The sequence below is a fragment of the Carettochelys insculpta genome, chromosome 9, assembly GCF_033958435.1.
Source record: "Carettochelys insculpta isolate YL-2023 chromosome 9, ASM3395843v1, whole genome shotgun sequence".
In the NCBI taxonomy this organism is placed as follows: domain Eukaryota; kingdom Metazoa; phylum Chordata; order Testudines; family Carettochelyidae; genus Carettochelys; species Carettochelys insculpta.
Window position 1 is genome coordinate 65,539,335 of NC_134145.1, and position 16,317 is coordinate 65,555,651.

General features: G+C 51.5%; 1 protein-coding gene across 8 annotated transcripts in view; it reads right to left on the minus strand.

Annotated features, from left to right (window-relative positions):
* The window catches only part of SELP (selectin P), a 54,750-nt gene that overhangs the window by 8,602 nt on the left and 29,831 nt on the right, over nt 1-16,317 (minus strand). For 7 of the 8 annotated variants that reach the window (XM_075002310.1, XM_075002313.1, XM_075002308.1 and 4 more), the window contains 7 exons: nt 15,692-15,877; nt 15,241-15,426; nt 14,310-14,495; nt 12,958-13,143; nt 10,510-10,632; nt 3,524-3,554; nt 2,294-2,349 (listed from right to left, as the gene is read on the minus strand). In XM_075002310.1, coding sequence (XP_074858411.1) covers nt 2,295-2,349; nt 3,524-3,554; nt 10,510-10,632; nt 12,958-13,143; nt 14,310-14,495; nt 15,241-15,426; nt 15,692-15,877 — 953 coding nt within the window. In that variant the 3' untranslated portion in view covers nt 2,294. The remainder of the gene's footprint in view (nt 1-2,293; nt 2,350-3,523; nt 3,555-10,509; nt 10,633-12,957; nt 13,144-14,309; nt 14,496-15,240; nt 15,427-15,691; nt 15,878-16,317) is intronic. The other variant, XM_075002314.1, reaches the window with a different exon arrangement.

A 16,317-nucleotide genomic window follows, 5' to 3' on the forward strand; every position in this document is an offset into this window, starting at 1 on the left:
AAAAACCCACTTGGCCAGTGTAGTCTGGTCACATTATACATAGAAATAAGTGCTTCATTCCAATGTGAAATTATTTTAACAGAGATAGGGGACCATATATACCTTGTACGTACAGTACCACAGAAATATATATATTATATATACATATGCAGTATTGTATCTGTTTTGGTCCCAGGCTACTAGAGGGACAAGATGGGTGAGGTGATTTTTTTTTGACCAACCAACTTCTGCTGGTAAGAGAAAGAAAACCACTATTGTGCCACACAGCGCTGTTCAGTTCTGGAAGAGGTAGTTGGAGCACCACAAAAATGCAATATGGAACAGATTGTTTAGCATAAATCATATGAATATATTTTAAGGGGGACCCCCCACCGCAATTGCAAATATCTACTCATCACCTACTATCCCATATTGGAACCCATATGGGATATCATCAAATAATTACAACCGATACTCATTGGATTCCCCATACTGATGGAAACATATCCTGAACCCCCTTTTCTGGCTTTCAGTCAAGGCCCAACCTCTCCAAGTGCATCACCAGAAGCAGGCTCTCCAGAAATCAAGACACACCAACTGAAAATGGCACCAGCCTCTGCAAGAACAGATGCAGAGCTTACAGACATATAAATCCACTGCTACAAAGATCAACACTCCTGAAAACACAGCTTTCAAGATCCATGAATCCTACTCATGCCTATCACAACTTGCAGTATATCTCGTCGAGTATGCTAAATGCCCCAATAAAAGCTATGGTGTGAATCCAAACAATCACTAAGCTTTTGAATGAACTTTTATGGGAAAGTGATAAAATACAAAAATATATCATGTCTGGGGAAGGGTGGCAAGTTATGTGGGCTCATGGTAACCAGGCACTAGGAATATTCCCGACTCGAAGGCCCAGCTCCAGCAAAGTTCAGGGCCGAGTCTCTCCACTGATCCTACCTGCTGCTTCTCCCTCCACCCATGCCAACCCTTGAGTTTGTCCTCCAGCCTGCCTGCCATCCCCAGGTGATTTGTAATAGTCTGGGGGTCCTGGCCACCACCACTGGCAGTGCAGTGGGGCTAGAGTAGCTTCCTGCCAGGCCTTGGGGAGAGGATGTCTCCACACTCTGCCCTGACCCCCAGTCCCTCTGTGGCCAATGGGAGCTGGGAGGGCAGTGCCTGTAGGCAGAAGTGCAGAGTTGCCCCTACCCCACCTCAGACATCTTGTCTGGAAGCTGCTGCCAGAAGGGGATGCCCCAGGTAAGCATGGTACCCCCCACGTCCTCCCAGAGCATGCATTCCTATCCCCTTCCACACACATACCATCCTACCCCCAAACTCCCTCCCACCCCTCTTTCTTTGCACCTCATCCCACCCTCAAACTCCCTCCCAGAGTTTGGGTGGAGGATGGTTGTGGTTTCTGGGCACCACCAGAATTTCTACAAACCTGCTACCCCACCTGTGGGTGAACAGTTCTCACAAAGAGATCACTCTATATCTGTTCTCTCAGTGGTCATCCTCAGAAGAAACCTTTATGCTTATAAAACATAAGCCTGAGAGCTTAAAGTCATAACTCTTCTAGATACTAACTATGATGCACTGAACAGAGACACTGAACTTACAGCAATCTGCTGCCCATTAATCCTTACCCCGCTTTTTGTGCTATGATTGCAGACATGTTAATGGCCCACTTTACCTTAAATGGTCCCTTAGAATGTGTGCTAATTATGCTAAACAGTCTGTTCCATCTTGCATGTAGAGCAGAGGTTCTCAGACTGTGGATTGGGATCCCAAAGTGGGTCAAATCCTGCTTTAATGGGGTAACCAGGGCTAGCGGTGGACTTGCTGAGGCCCAGGGCTGAAGGCAAAGCCCAAGCCTCACTGCCTGAGCCCCACTACCTGGAACTGAAGCCAAAGCCAAAGGCTTTCAGCCCTGGCTGGTAGGGTTCAGGGCGCAAGCCCCCAGCCTTTGGCTTTCCCCAGCACCCGGATCAGTAGAGCTTGGCTTTGGCTTTGTTCCCTTCCTTCATTTGAGCCAGCAGGGCTCAGCTGGGGTCAAACTTTGACATTCCCCCATCCTTCCTGGTGTCATGTATTAATGTTTGTTGTCAGAAGGGGGCTGCAGTGCAATGAAGTTTTAGAACCCATGACAGAGGCTTAGAGTGTATTTCCCAGACCTGAGGCAGAGCTCTGTGTAACTCAGAAACTTCTCTCTCTCACCAAAAGAAGTTGGTTCAATAAAAGATATTATCTCACCCACAGTGTCTCAGAAATAAATAAGCAATGACTGATTTCTCTGGCAGTTTACCTTACAAATCGGAGTCAAATGCTGCATTTGTAAAGACACCAGCTGCTCCCAGGTCACTAGACAACAACAGAAACACACTGGTATAAACCTGGAGTGGTGGAAAATGAGGCAATGCCTAGCATGGGTCAGAAAGCCCTTTTCTCTCTCGAGGAGCTAGTTCTTCCACCCTAGGCAAAGGAAAAATTGGGGAACAGATGTGGCAGGTTCTGTGGATCTACACATTTTCCTATAAGAGACACTTCATCTGTGTCTGGGAGGGTGTGTTATCAGAGACTCTCTATCCCCTGAACGTGGTGCAATAACCGCTCAAGACTGCATACAAAATTTTGTACCTGTGTTCAGCAGTGAACTTAAACTATCTTGTGAGCCTTCTCCAGTGTACTGTTTACAAAACCTTTACTGCCCCTCCAGATCAGCCTGCTCTGCACAGAAATCCAGGGTCTAACAGAACAACACTATACGTGCACAAGAGGAGTCATCCTCAGGGACTGCAAGCCACAGTGTTTTTGGCTTCATGGTGGAACTCATTTTAAATTCTTACAATATGGATTATAACACAGGCCCCTGGAACTGTAATTTTTAAAAGGACCCAATTAAAGAAATGGCTATTATTTTAAATACTGGAATTTAGTAGTAATCAATTACGGTACACATAGCAGGCAAGACAATCTCTTGACCATGGCACGATTTTTATAGAATCCTAGTTCATTCTGCAAGCTTTACCAACCAGTTGTTTACAATGCAAAACAGTACCCCCTGTCTTTCATTGGAACACAGGCAGATCATTAAAACAGCATCTGTCGTGCCTCTGTGTATGTACAAAACATTACTTCCAAAGGCTCATCGTTTGGTCTAATCAAAACCAGTTTTCACTGTGAGTCTCAAAATGCATTCCATTTTGAGAAGGTGTCTGTCTCCCTGCCAGCATTCAGTTTTATAGCCCTAGCTGGTTCAGCACTGGAGTTATGCATGTAAGGACTAGGTGGCATTTTAGAGAGAGAATGTGGAGTATCTTACACACCTGTGCTTGATACCACAAACCATTCCTGTTCAGATTTTCAAAAAAATTTATCTTTGAGTTGGACACAAATGTTTCCCCACAAACAGTTAACATTTCCAGTACAAACAGGAGAGTAGAAATAGGACTGTTAATCTGCCTGGCAGCTTCAGTGTTTGGGAAAGCCATGGTGCAAGTCAGAGTGATCAGCTCACAGAACACATTGCTCTTACCTGATGGGATTCAGCAGCTTTTTTGTTTCCTCTGATGATTGAATCAAAAAATCCATGGGGTGACGCAGAAACAAGAAGAAAAACAAAACAGACCGTATCAGTGAAGGATATGGCAAGCATGCGAGATAAAGCAGTTTCTCACAATGTCTTCTGAAAGTGTATTCCACGCTGTGACGGTTACTGACAATACACTGTGCTCGGGTACGTATATCACCCACCTGGCTTGACTTCACACCTGGGTGGATGGAAGATAACTGAAACCAGTATTCCCTGTAAGCTGAGTATTTGGGTGGTTGCCCACCAGAGATTCAAATCCCGCCCATCTGATAGCAGAACGATCCACAGCCAGAGCATGTGTTCCTAGTGGTGGTGCCCATCTGCACGTGCCTAAGGGCACGTGATAAAATGTATTCAACACAGGGATGTTAAAAGTTAGAGTGTTGACTGGGCCCACCTTAAAGATGCCACCTGAGCCAAGGGGTGCAAGTGTAGGGCCTCTGGGACAAGAGAAGACCAAGACCAGCATCTGATGAAGTGAGTCTGTGCTCACAAAAGCTCAGGCTCAAAACTTTTCTGTTAGTCTGTAAGGTGCCACAGGACCCTTCGTTGCTGTTACAGATCCAGACTAACACGGCTCCCCCTCCGATACTGGGACAAGTGAAGTTATTATTGTGATGGAGTGGGGGGAGTGCATGTGTGAGTCAGGCTGGGTGTCTGAGGCAAGCAGCAGCTCCCAGTGGCTAAGGATGACCCTGGGGCTACAACTGGCAGGTAACACCTCTGCCCTGAACAAAGAGGACGGAGGAGCCGAGCTGGGTTTTGAATCGGGGGCGGCAGTGAGGAAGCTGGGGAAAGAGGAGCTGGAAGGCAGCCAGCCTGAGGAGGGGGAAAGCTACACCCCAGAGGGGCACCCCTCGGGGTCTTCTCCCCAGGACAGGTTGGAAGGACTGTCTCTGGCTGCTGTGCTGTCGCTTCTGTGAGAAACTGGGCATCTGTTGCCTAATAAACCTTCTGTTGTACCTGCTGAGTGAGAGTCAATCCTGCCAGCAGACGGGGTGCAGTGCAGGGGGACCCCTGAACCCCATCACACTGGTGTCAGAAGTGGGATGCACTGCACCCACGGATGAGCTCCCAGCAGTGGCTGTCTGAGCACAAGAGAAAGAAGGAGCCTCATAAGAGCCAGAGGGGGAGCAGAGCAATTCCTGCAGCTGCTGCTGGTGAGTGGACACCCCGGGAGGCAGCGGGGAGATGGATTATACCCGACTCCTAAAGGCAGAGCTAGCGGGGCTGTGCAGAGAGAGGGGCCTGACCGTGGAGAAGGCAACCAAGGCCCAGCTGATTGCCCAGCTGGAAGAGAGTGACCGATCCGGGGGGGCAGAGCCTGTCCTGGCAGAAAGTGGCCGGTCAGCCTCGGGAAGTGTTTCAGATTCTCCGACAGGAGCAGGGGCTCGACGCCGTCAGACAGACGCGGTGCCCGCCAGGTCGCACTCAGCTAGCGGTGGTCCATCGCGGGCAGAGTCCCCCGCCGCAGAGCTGCGACGGATGGAGCTCGAGGTGAAATTAAAGGAACTGGAGCACCAGGAACGGGAAAGAGAGCGTGAGCATGAGCGCCAGGAACGAGAAAGAGAGCGTGAGCACGAGCGCCAGCTACAAGAGAGATAGCGGGAGGAAAGAGAGCGAGAGCGGGAGGAGAAAGAATGAGAACGGAAGGAGAGAGAGCAAGAGCGGGAGCATGAGCGGGCCATGGCAGAGGCGAGACGCCAAGAGGCCCCAGCTGCGGTAAGCAGGGAGAGGGCCAGACGGCTCGGGGTGGCCAGTCACTTGGAGACACGTGTGCTGGCCCGGTGTCAGGACCCAGGGGACATGGATGAGTTCCTTACCGCCTTTGAGCGAGCCTGTGAGTTGCATGAGGTTCCCCCAGATGAGTGGCTCCGGCACCTCACCCCCTTGCTGGGCCAGAAGGCCGCAGTGGTGCTCAGCCAGCTGGAGGGGCTGCAGCCTGAGGACTATGAACGGTTCAAACAGGCCCTGCTGCATAAGTTCGGGCTGACTCCGGAGATGTACAAGAAGAAGTTCCAGGAGGCGCAGAAGAGGCCAGAGGAAACCCATGTAGATACAACTGCCCGCCTGAAGCAATACTACCAGAAGTGGGCGTTCGGAATGGGAGTCCAGTCCGTAGAGGACCTGATCGAGCTGGCGGTCGTGGAGCGATTCTACGAGATGTGCTCACCTGACCTGAGGGTGTGGCTCGTGGACCGGAAGCCAGAGGATTCACACAATGCAGGGAAACTGGCAGATGACTTCACAAACAGCCAGGCCAGGTTTGAAAGTGAGCCCCATAAAGAAAGCGAGCCCCGGGGAGAGAGGGAGTCCTGGAGGGAGGGGGAGTCCCGGAGAGACCGAGAATCTCAGAGAGACCGGTCCCTGACTGTACGACAGAGGGGACCATCTCTTGGGCGAGCCCAGGAAAGAGGGGCCAGCCACCTACCCCCCAGAGAGCCAAGCAGAGCCTGGGCAGAGCAGCCGGCCCGAGGGACACAACAAGACCCAGGCTGTTATCGCTGTGGGCGAAAGGGGCATAGAGCAGCCCAGTGCCCCAGGCTCCCAGACAGGTTGAGCAGGTTGGGGGGTCGTGGAGTCAACTGGGTGGAGTCCCAGAAGCCAGAAAGGCTGGCGGCCAAGGCGGGTGGTGCTGACAATAGGCACTCGGATTGGGCCGAGTCCGCCCCACAGACCAGCTCACCAGGGGGACCAAATGCTCAGAGGTCAGTTTACAGAGTGGGGGCGGCACTATCTCTGTGGAGCAAACGTCTCAAACACCTCGAGGTAGACGGGAAAAAGGTCACGGGGTTCTGGGACACAGGCGCTGATGTGACGCTGGCCCAACCCGGGGTGGTGGCACCGGGCTGCATGATACCCAATTCCCACCTGACGATAACAGGTATTGATGGGACCCCTTTCAAGGTGCCCATGGCAAGGGTGCACCTGAAATGGGGGAAGAAGGAAGGCCCCAAGGAGGTGGGCATGTACAGCCATTTGCCGGCGGATGTACTGATGGGGGCTGACCTGGAGAACTGGCAAGGTGAACGCCCTCGTGCCCTGGTCCTGACCCGTAGCCAAAGAAAACGACGGGTACGCTCCCCAGATTCAGGGGTACAAGCCCAGCCAAAGTCACAGGAGACACAGGGGCCAACCCTGAGAGAAAGGGGGCCCCCAAAAACCAGATCTCACAGGCCAGGGGTGCTGGAGCCAGACAGGGATGGGGAAGTAGCATCCGCCCCTGCCCCAGCCAAAGAATTTCAGGCAGAGCAGTAGAGAGACCCCTCCTTGCAGAAGCTGAGGGAACTGGCCAGTCTCAGCTCAGCTCCCCAGCTGGAGGAGGGCTGCGGGGAGAGATTCCTGTGGGAAAAGGGATTCCTGTACCGGGAATGGGCTCCCAGACGCAAAGCGGAGCCATGGAAGCTCCAGAGGCAACTGGTGGTTCCCCAAAAGTACCGGCGCAGGTTGCTGTACCTAGCCCATGATATCCCGCTCGCAGGACACCAGGGGATCCACCGCACCAGGAGAAGGTTGTTACAAAACTTTTTTTGGCCTGGGATCTTTGCAGCTGTCCATCTGTATTGCCTGTCCTGTGATCCCTGCCAGAGGGTGGGGAAGACCCGGGACAAGGGGAAAGCTCCCCTGAGGCCACTGCCCATCATAGAGGAGCCTTTCCAGAAAGTGGCTATAGACATAGTGGGACCCTTCAGCAAGGCAACGCGTTCGGGGAAGAAATATATTTTGGTAGTGGTAGATTTTGCCATGCGATACCCAGAAGCAGTGGCCTTGACCTCTATCGACGCTGACACCATGGCGGATGCACTGCTGTCCATTTTCAGCAGAGTGGGGTTTCCCAGAGAGGTCCTCACAGATCAGGGGTCCAACTTCATGTCAGCCCTACTGCAAAGCTTGTGGGTCAAGTGTGGGGTCCAGCACACCTGGGCCACAGCCTACCACCCGCTGACCAATGGACTGGTGGAGAGGTTCAATGGGACTCTGAAGCAGATGCTGAGAACCTTCATGAATCAATACCCCCATGACTGGGACAAGTACTTACCCCACCTGCTGTTTGCATACAGGGAGGTGCCCCAGGAATCCACGGGGTTCTCCCCGTTTGAGCTGCTGTATGGAAGGAGGATATGGGGACCCTTGGACTTGCTCAGAGAAGAGTGGGAGGGGACGGCCTCTCCTGAAGGGGAGTCAGTGGTACAGTATGTACTGTCCTTCCGGGAAAAACTCACCGAGCTCATGGGCCTGGCCAGGGAGAACCTCTCCATGGCCCAAAGGAAGCAAAAGGTCTGGTATGACCGTAATGCCAGGGCCCGAGCCTATGCCACCGGGGACCAAGTGATGGTCCTTGTACCTGTGCGGCGGAACAAGCTGCAAGTGGCCTGGGATGGGCCCTTCAAGGTCGTCAAACAGCTAAATGACGTGAATTATGTGGTGGAACTGTCAAACTGGGCCCACAGCCACCGGGTCTATCGTGAACATGATGAAACCTTACTGGGACAGACAGAACTTGGTGCTGGCCATGTGCAGACACTGGGAGGGGCAGGGGGATGATCCCTTGGTGGATTTACTCACAAGGGCTGGAGCCAGCTCCTTGCTGGAGTCTATTCCCCTCTCAGACCAGCTGACCCCTGCCCAGCAGACGGAGATCAAGGAGGTGCTGCATTCGCATCAACAGCTGTTCTCTGACAGACCTGGACGCACTGACCTAGCTGTCCACCGAATAGAGACAGGCACCCATGCCCCTATCAAGTGTGTACCATTCAGAGTCACAGGGAAGATGGCTCAGGACATAGAGCAGGAGGTTGAAGACATGCTGGCTCTGGGGGTGATCCAACCCTCGTCCAGCCCCTGGGCCTCTCCCGTGGTGTTAGTCCCTAAAAAAAGATGGGTCTGTTCGGTTTTGTGTGGACTATCGCAAGCTTAATGCCATCACTGTATCGGACACCTACCCCATGCCCAGGCCTGATGACCTTTTAGACAAGCTGGGGGAAGCCCGTTACCTCACCACCATAGACCTCACCAAGGGGTACTGGCAAGTGCCATTAGACGAAGATGCCCGGCTCAAGTCGGCTTTCATCACCCCTGTGGGGCTCTACGAGTTCCTGGTCCTGCCCTTTGGCCTCAAGGGGGCACCTCCTACCTTCCAGCGTCTGGTGGACCAGCTACTGAAAGGGATGGAGAGCTTTGCCCTGGCGTACATGGACGACGTTTGCATCTTCAGCCAGACGTGGGAGGACCATGTGTCCCAAGTCAAGCAGGTGCTGGACCGACTCCAGAAGGCTGGTCTGACTATCAAGGCAGGGAAGTGCAAGGTGGGAATGGCTGAGGTGACCTACCTGGGCCACAAGGTGGGCAGCAGCTGCTTAAAGCCAGAGCCAGCTAAAGTGGAGGCTGTCAGAGATTGGCCCACACCCCAGACTAAGAAACAGGTCCAGGCCTTCATTGGGATGGTGGGGTACTACCGGAGGTTTGTGCCCCACTTTAGCTCCATCGCAGCCCCCCTCACGGAGCTATGTAAAAAGGGAAAGCCTGACAAGGTGGTCTGGACTGAGCAGTGCCAAGAGGCCCTCTGCGCGCTGAAGGAGGCTCTGGTCAGGGCCCCAGTGCTGGCAAATCCAGACTTCAACAAACCCTTCCTGGTGTTCACCGATGCCTCAGACGTGGGGCTGGGGGCGGTGCTAATGTAGGTGAATGACAAAGGGGAGAAACACCCCATCGTGTACCTGAGTAAGAAGCTGCTGCCCCGGGAGCAGAACTACGCAGCCACAGAGAAGGAATGTCTGGCCATGGTGTGGGCGCTGGGGAAGCTGCAGCCGTACCTGTTTGGACGGCGTTTCACCATGTACACCGATCACTCACCCCTGACCTGGCTGCATCACATGAAAGGGGCCAACGCCAAGCTCCTGCGGTGGAGTCTGCTGCTGCAGGACTACGACATGGAGGTGGTCCATGTGAAGGGGAACACCACCACCATAGCTGATGCCCTGTCACGCAGGGAGGGCCCCGAACTTCCCCAGGTCACTGGGTGTGATGGGGTTCAGGGGTTCCCCTGCACTGCACCCCGTCTGCTGGCAGGATTGACTCTCACTCAGCAGGTACAACAGGAGGTATATTAGGCAACAGATGCCCAGTTTCTCACAGAAGCGACAGCACAGCAGCCAGAGACAGTCCTTCCAACCCGTCCTGGGGAGAAGACCCTGAGGGGTGCCCCTCTGGGGTGTAGCTTTCCCCCTCCTCAGGCTGGCTGCCTTCCAGCTCCTCTTTCCCCCAGCTTCCTCACTGCTGCCCCCGATTCAAAACCCAGCTCGGCTCCTCCCTCCTCTTTGTTCAGGGCAGAGGTGTTGCCTGCCAGTTGTAGCCCCAGGGTCATCCTTAGCCACTGGGAGCTGATCTGCTTGTCTCTCACATCCAGCCTGACTCACACATGCACTCCCCCCACTCCATCACAATTATTAAGAGGGTCCAGCAAAGCAAGGTGCAGCTCATAGTGCTTCTCTCTCTCTGCTGGGGCTTTGACTACTGATTGAGGAAGACAGACAGTATTGCTTACCCTCACAAAGAGCTCCAGAGATCATAGACTGTTTCTCTGGTAATCTGTTTCAACAATAGCATGCCAGTCTTCTGTATTTTAGGCCCTTGGACCTCCCTTAAAGTAGAAGCAGTGGCCATGCTGCTTCTGATGACTTCAGTGAGGGTAAGCTGAGCCCGTTCATCTCATCAAGCCTCAGTTTCCCCTCCATAAAACAGGGATGACAGGGCTCCCTCTCTCTTACTGTGTCATGTCTTTTTAGGGATGAGCCATTTGGACTAATAAGGGACCATCTTGAATCACTTTTTTGACTTTAACTGCACTTCAAGGAATCAATTACTGGTTTCCAAGTAAATGCCCACAGCAGTAATGACCAAATGCACAAACAAAACTATATACGTCTTACCTTTGTTACTGAGACGCTTGACTAGCAGAGCTAAGGGTATTCCTGTCAGCAACAGGGCTACAAAAGCCACAGCTCCACCACCCGTGTAAAGCAGGGCTTGCTTGAAATAAGCAGAAGCCTCCTCTGAAATAAATTCCCAGGCCAGCATGTTAGGGTTCAGATCACTGAAATCAAATTATTAAAAGTGCCAAAGGGACCTAGGGCCAGATTTTCAAAGGTATCTAAGTCCCTAATGAGACAAACTGGCCCTAGTGGATTGGAAAAAGCACCTAAGCAGGTGAGGTGCTGAACTCTGGAGATTAAATGCCTCTGATACTCCCACTAGGCCCCTGTTTGCATCTTTAGGTGCCTCAGTACTTTTAAAAAGTTGACTATACATCACTTAGCTAGTTCCCTTTTCAAAAATGACAGAGGCACTTAGTAGGATTTAGCTGTCTAAGTCACTTAGACCTTGCAATACTGAATGAAGCAACATGTCAATACTTTTAAAAATCTGAACTTTAGGTGCCTGAATCCAATTAAAAGTTACCAGGGCTATGTCTACACGTGCCCCAAACTTCGAAATGGCCATGCAAATGGCCATTTCGAAGTTTACTAATGAAGCGCTGAAATGCATATTCAGCACTTCATTAGCATGCGGGCGGCAGCGGCGCTTCGAAATTGACGAGCCTTGCCGCCGCGCGGCGCGTCCAGACGGGGCTCCTTTTCGAAAGGGCCCCGCCTACTTCGAAGTCCCCTTATTCCCATGAGCTCATGGGAATAAGGGGACTTCGAAGAAGGTGGCGTCCTTTCGAAAAGGAGCCCCGTCTGGACGCGCCGCACGGCGGCAAGGCTCGTCAATTTCGAAGCGCCGCTGCCGCCCGCATGCTAATGAAGCGCTGAATATGCATTTCAGCGCTTCATTAGTAAACTTCGAAATGGCCATTTGCATGGCCATTTCGAAGTTTGGGGCACGTGTAGACACAGCCCAGGAGTCCTGTTGTTCCTAAATCAGATGAAGTTAGATGTGGAGTGCCAGAGTCTGAGTAGAAGTGGGAGGCGCATGAACCTTTCATGGACCCACCCTCTGCCCTTCATCTTCCTCCAAGACCCTGTCTCCCTTGTGGTAGAGAGTCTAGGTTTCTCCACAGTGGCCTGGGCTCCTTGGATGGCTCTTACCTTGGCCCAGCTCCATCTTCTGTCCTGGCCAGAGAAGACAAGGTCTTGGGAGAAAAGCAGGAACAGGGGGCAGGCCTGTGGACAGTGGCCATGCCTAGTGGTGAAGGGGGACTGAGGCTCTCCTGAGCCCTGCCATGGAGAGAGACTTGTGCTGTGAAGCAGGGGCTATGCTTCCCAGATGATCAGCTCCCCACTGCAAAGCACAGCCCCTGCATGGGCATGCAGTTTGGAAGGGCAGCATGACCTCCAGCCCACCCAACTACATCCATGGGTGAACATAACTAGTTCTAGCACCCTTGGCTAGAGAGAATAACTCAAACTACCCATGCATCATACTGAGCTGTAAATAAGATGTGTGAGCTCAGGAGACAGACTTGGGCATCACTAGTGACAGACAACTACATGGAAAGCGCTACTCTGCTTTATGTGCAGTGGCAGTCAACACCCCAACAAATTGTTAGGATGCAATGAAACTGGATGGAGCATAATATGGAAAATATAGAGCAGAAAGGAAAGGGCTATGCTTGCCTGGGATTCAATGTTAATGCACTCCCCGCAGCCCCAATGACATTGCAGGATTAGTGCAGGGTGGCTGGTGAGACAAGGGGAAAGACTGTGAGTGTTGCTGCAGAGATGACACAGATAAATGAGGCCTAGAGAACATTCTCTCAAGTCTCCTAGCATAAGGAAACATGCAATGAAAAGAAAAGCTGAGAAATTCAAATCTGATAGAATCATCATCATGGCATGGTGCACAAATGTACTGCTGATAGGCATCTGCTGTCAGTGCAGATCACAAGAGGATCTGGAGTTGTGACAGCACACACTAAACACAGTCTTGGAAGGACAGGTGCCCTGTTGCTTGAGTCAACCCCTGCAGTTAATGGATCAAATTATCCCGCATCTGCCCGCTATGTGGCTTCTTCCACCTTCCTGAAAAGCATCTGGTGGTGGCTCCTGCCAGAGACAGGATGCTGGGTGGGTTAGATGGACATAGTGTCTGATGCCCACTGGCCACCCTGTGTGCCACTCGCTAGTGCTTGCTGCTTTCATCTAAGTGCGCAGCTTATAAAAGGGCTGTAATTGTTAGTGTGTATCAATGGGGGCTCTGCTCTGCTGTTATGGAGCACAGGCTCATTGGCCAGACCACAGAACTCCTTCCCCACACTGGAGATGCTCTCGCCTCACCTAAGCCTCTTCACATTCACCTTCTTATGTATTCCCAGCAAAGGACTTCCAAGGGAAAGGTACTGCTCCACATGGAAGCTATAACATAGCAAAACAACGTACCTTGGCAGGCAGGCATCTTGTCTGACCACTGCCCATCAAGCTGGCACTGCACTCTGCTCGTCCCATTGAGGTAGTAGCCTGGAGTGCAGTGAAAGTGACACATTGACCCATAGCTGAAAGGTCCCAGAGGGTGGGAGCAATTCATAAAAATTGGCTCTAGGCCCCTCAGCTGGGGGCATCTGATAACTGGAATAAAGAAAACAAATATTCAGACCCATCTTGCAGATGTCAGCCTTACATACTGCAATACACAGTGCAGCCATTGCCAGCTGAGGAAGACACCCTGTCCTCAGTGCACCCCAAGGGCCAATGGGACATGGAATGCAGCAAGGACAGAGGTGTGAAGAGTTCAGAAGATGTTGGTGACTGATAACTCTCACAGTTTAACTGGGGAATTGTTAATGGGAGCGTGCTGTGTATTCCTTCTGTTGGGGAACCATAACTAGAGACACTGGTTAAGCACCTCTCAAGGTTTGTGCCAGCCCAAGATCAGGCAACAGTCCAAGCCTGGAAGTCTACATAGCAATCAAATAATCCTCAAATGTCATCACGTGCCAGCTATGCTCCTTTGCCATGTATATTGGTCAAATTAGACAATCTCTGCGCCAAAGGAGAAACGGGGACAAATCAGGCATCAAAAAAATGTAACATACAAAAAATGGTAGAACACTTTAACCTCCCTGGACACTCAATCATAGATTTAAAAGTAGACATCCTTTGACAAAAACCTTCAAAACCAGACTGTCAAGGCCCCAGTAGAGTGGCCTTGTGACCCTGCACACCAGGTTTCAATGTTATTCACTCAAATTTGGCTCCGGTGCCTTCTGCCCCTTGTCAGTCCATGTCCATGTCAATCCATAGGCCTAAGAGCATGGGTGGCACATAAAAGTTTTCTTATCTTGGCAGATTGTCTTGAACAGCCTCTGGTTGAGGAGCTCTGGTCAGGGATTTACGGGCCAAGTAAAATGGCATGACAGAGACGGGGTGCTGCCAGACTGGGTGTCAGCTAAGGGGATGCAAGTGAGCAGCATGACAGGAACATGGATGAGTAGTTCTGACAGATTGCACACTATTTGCACACACTTTTCGCTGGCGTAAATGGCTGCTTCGGGGGCAAGGCAATAGCAGCCTAGGCCCGTTGTGCTCCATTAAACAATTTTTTCTCAGTAAAGCAGTCCATTACGTCTGCCCCAGATCCAGGTACCCTCCTGCTCTGATTCCCAAACCACCATACACAATAGCTCTCCTCCTCACAATGGGCAAAGATCTGGGATCCTGTGGAAAGGATACTTCATATCACACCACTCACTCACATACTCTCTAAGCAGCCAAAGTTAATGTTGTGCCTCTACCTTCACAGCGTGGGGGGTGCCGTGTCCATTGTCCTAGGGCCGTGCACTCCAGTGTGTCTGGTCCAAGTAGCAAAAATCCGGTCTCACAGGAGAAAGCGCAGGTGGAGTTATATGTGAAGTTTCCATGCCAGTCAGAGCAGTTTAATTGGCCCCTCTGTGGAGTGTCCAGTGCTGGGCACTTGATGGCTGGAATAATAGAGCAAAAGTTTTAAGGCCAAAGTCTGTGTGTGTGAGGGGTAGTTGCAGGAGCTGAAGTGCAGGGGAATGGGCTGATGGGTAGGAAGTGTCAAAGGTGTGGGGTTCAGGGAAGGTTGTGGGGGTGCTGTGGATAAGGAGTTTCAGGGGAAGTGGAGTTAGGAGTAAACTAAAATGGTGAAATGAGAGGAGATGGGGTGCCAGGTGAAGGGGCAGAACATGAGTTGGGGTACTGGTGGCTGGGAATAGGATGGATATTGCTGCTGGTGAGCAGGGTTGCGGGAGGGGTATGTGTGACATGGGAATGAGGTAATAGGGTGACTGGACAAAGTGTCAAGGGTTATGGTGCGATAGGGCAGGGTCACACAGAGGATTCTGGGGGACAATGAAAAGTGACTGAGTGCACCCCTTCAAAAAATCCAAGGGTGAAAAACAGTCACTGACAGGCAGCGAATAGGGCTGTGGAGTGGTTCAGCTGAAGCAGTGTGGTATGTAGGGAGAGAAGGTGCTGGTAAGTGGGATGCTAGGGATATAGGCTGGCGTGTTATGCAGTGCCAGGAGGAAGGTACTATGTGTATTCTAAAAAGGTGCTGGGTGAATAAGTTAGGAAGGACATTTCCTGCAGAATGTAACATCCACCTTCTAACTTTGCACTGGTTCCTATGGAAAGTCACTTGGTCACACCAGCTTAGCAGTATACCTTTCACACAGCCCACAGCTAATGCTGTGTCTCTACCTTCACAGCGTGGGGCGGTCCCTGTCCATTGTCCCAGGGCTGCGCACTCCAGTGTCTCTGATCCATGCAGCACAAAGCCCATCTCGCAGGAGAAGGCACAGGTGGAGTTATACCTGAAGTCTCCATGCCAGTGAGTGCAGTTTAATCGGCCTCTGCCTGGGGCTGCCAAAGCTGGGCACCGGATAGCTGCAATACCAAACCAGAACAAAGTCTGAATGGCCCAGAGCACTGGGAATCCTGGCCTTAACTTACAGTAGAGCAGAGGCTACAGAGTCTCCCGTGAGTCTTCATGGGGGCCCTACATCCTGTGTTTAACATTTCCTTGCTTTGCTTTTCATTCTGATTGTTCAGACATTCTAAAGCCAACTCAGGATTATTCTCCCAAGAGCTTGCTACCAAGAGGGCAGAAACAACTTCCCAAGCCAGTCCTGCACTGTAACCTTAACTGTACCTTCACAGTGTGGGGCAGGCCCTGTCCATTGTCCCAGGGCCGTACACTGCAGTGTCTCCAATCCATGTCGCACAAAGCCAGTCTCACAGGAGAAGCTGCAGGTGGAGTTATATGTGAAGTCTCCATGCCAGTGAGTGCAGTTTAATTGGCCTCTGCCTGGGGCAGCCAAAGCTGGGCACTTGACAGCTGGAACAGGAAAGCAGAAGTGTATAAGGGGATAGGTTCTTTGGTGCTGGAGGGTGAGATATCAGGGAATCAGCCAATGAGGGGTGAAATGTCATAAGTATGTCAGTGTGTGAGGGTGAGTGCTGCAGGAGATATGGTGCCAGAGTCTGGGTCGTGTGATGCTGGGGATTTCAGATCTTTGTGGTGACATACCACAGGCATGGGGTGCTGAGCAATGTTCCCTTCAACTTTTACCATATATGTTCAGAATAACTTTTGTTATGTGCACCACCAAAAGAAACAAAACAAAACATAGATATAACATATTTTAAAAAAGATAATTACTCCATTCAGGACAGGCTAGGCATTTTAGGACACACTGCTCAACGATTTAAAATTTAAGCATAAGAGAGACAGAAGTTATGAAATGTACAGACTTGTTAAAGCACTGAAATAAGACT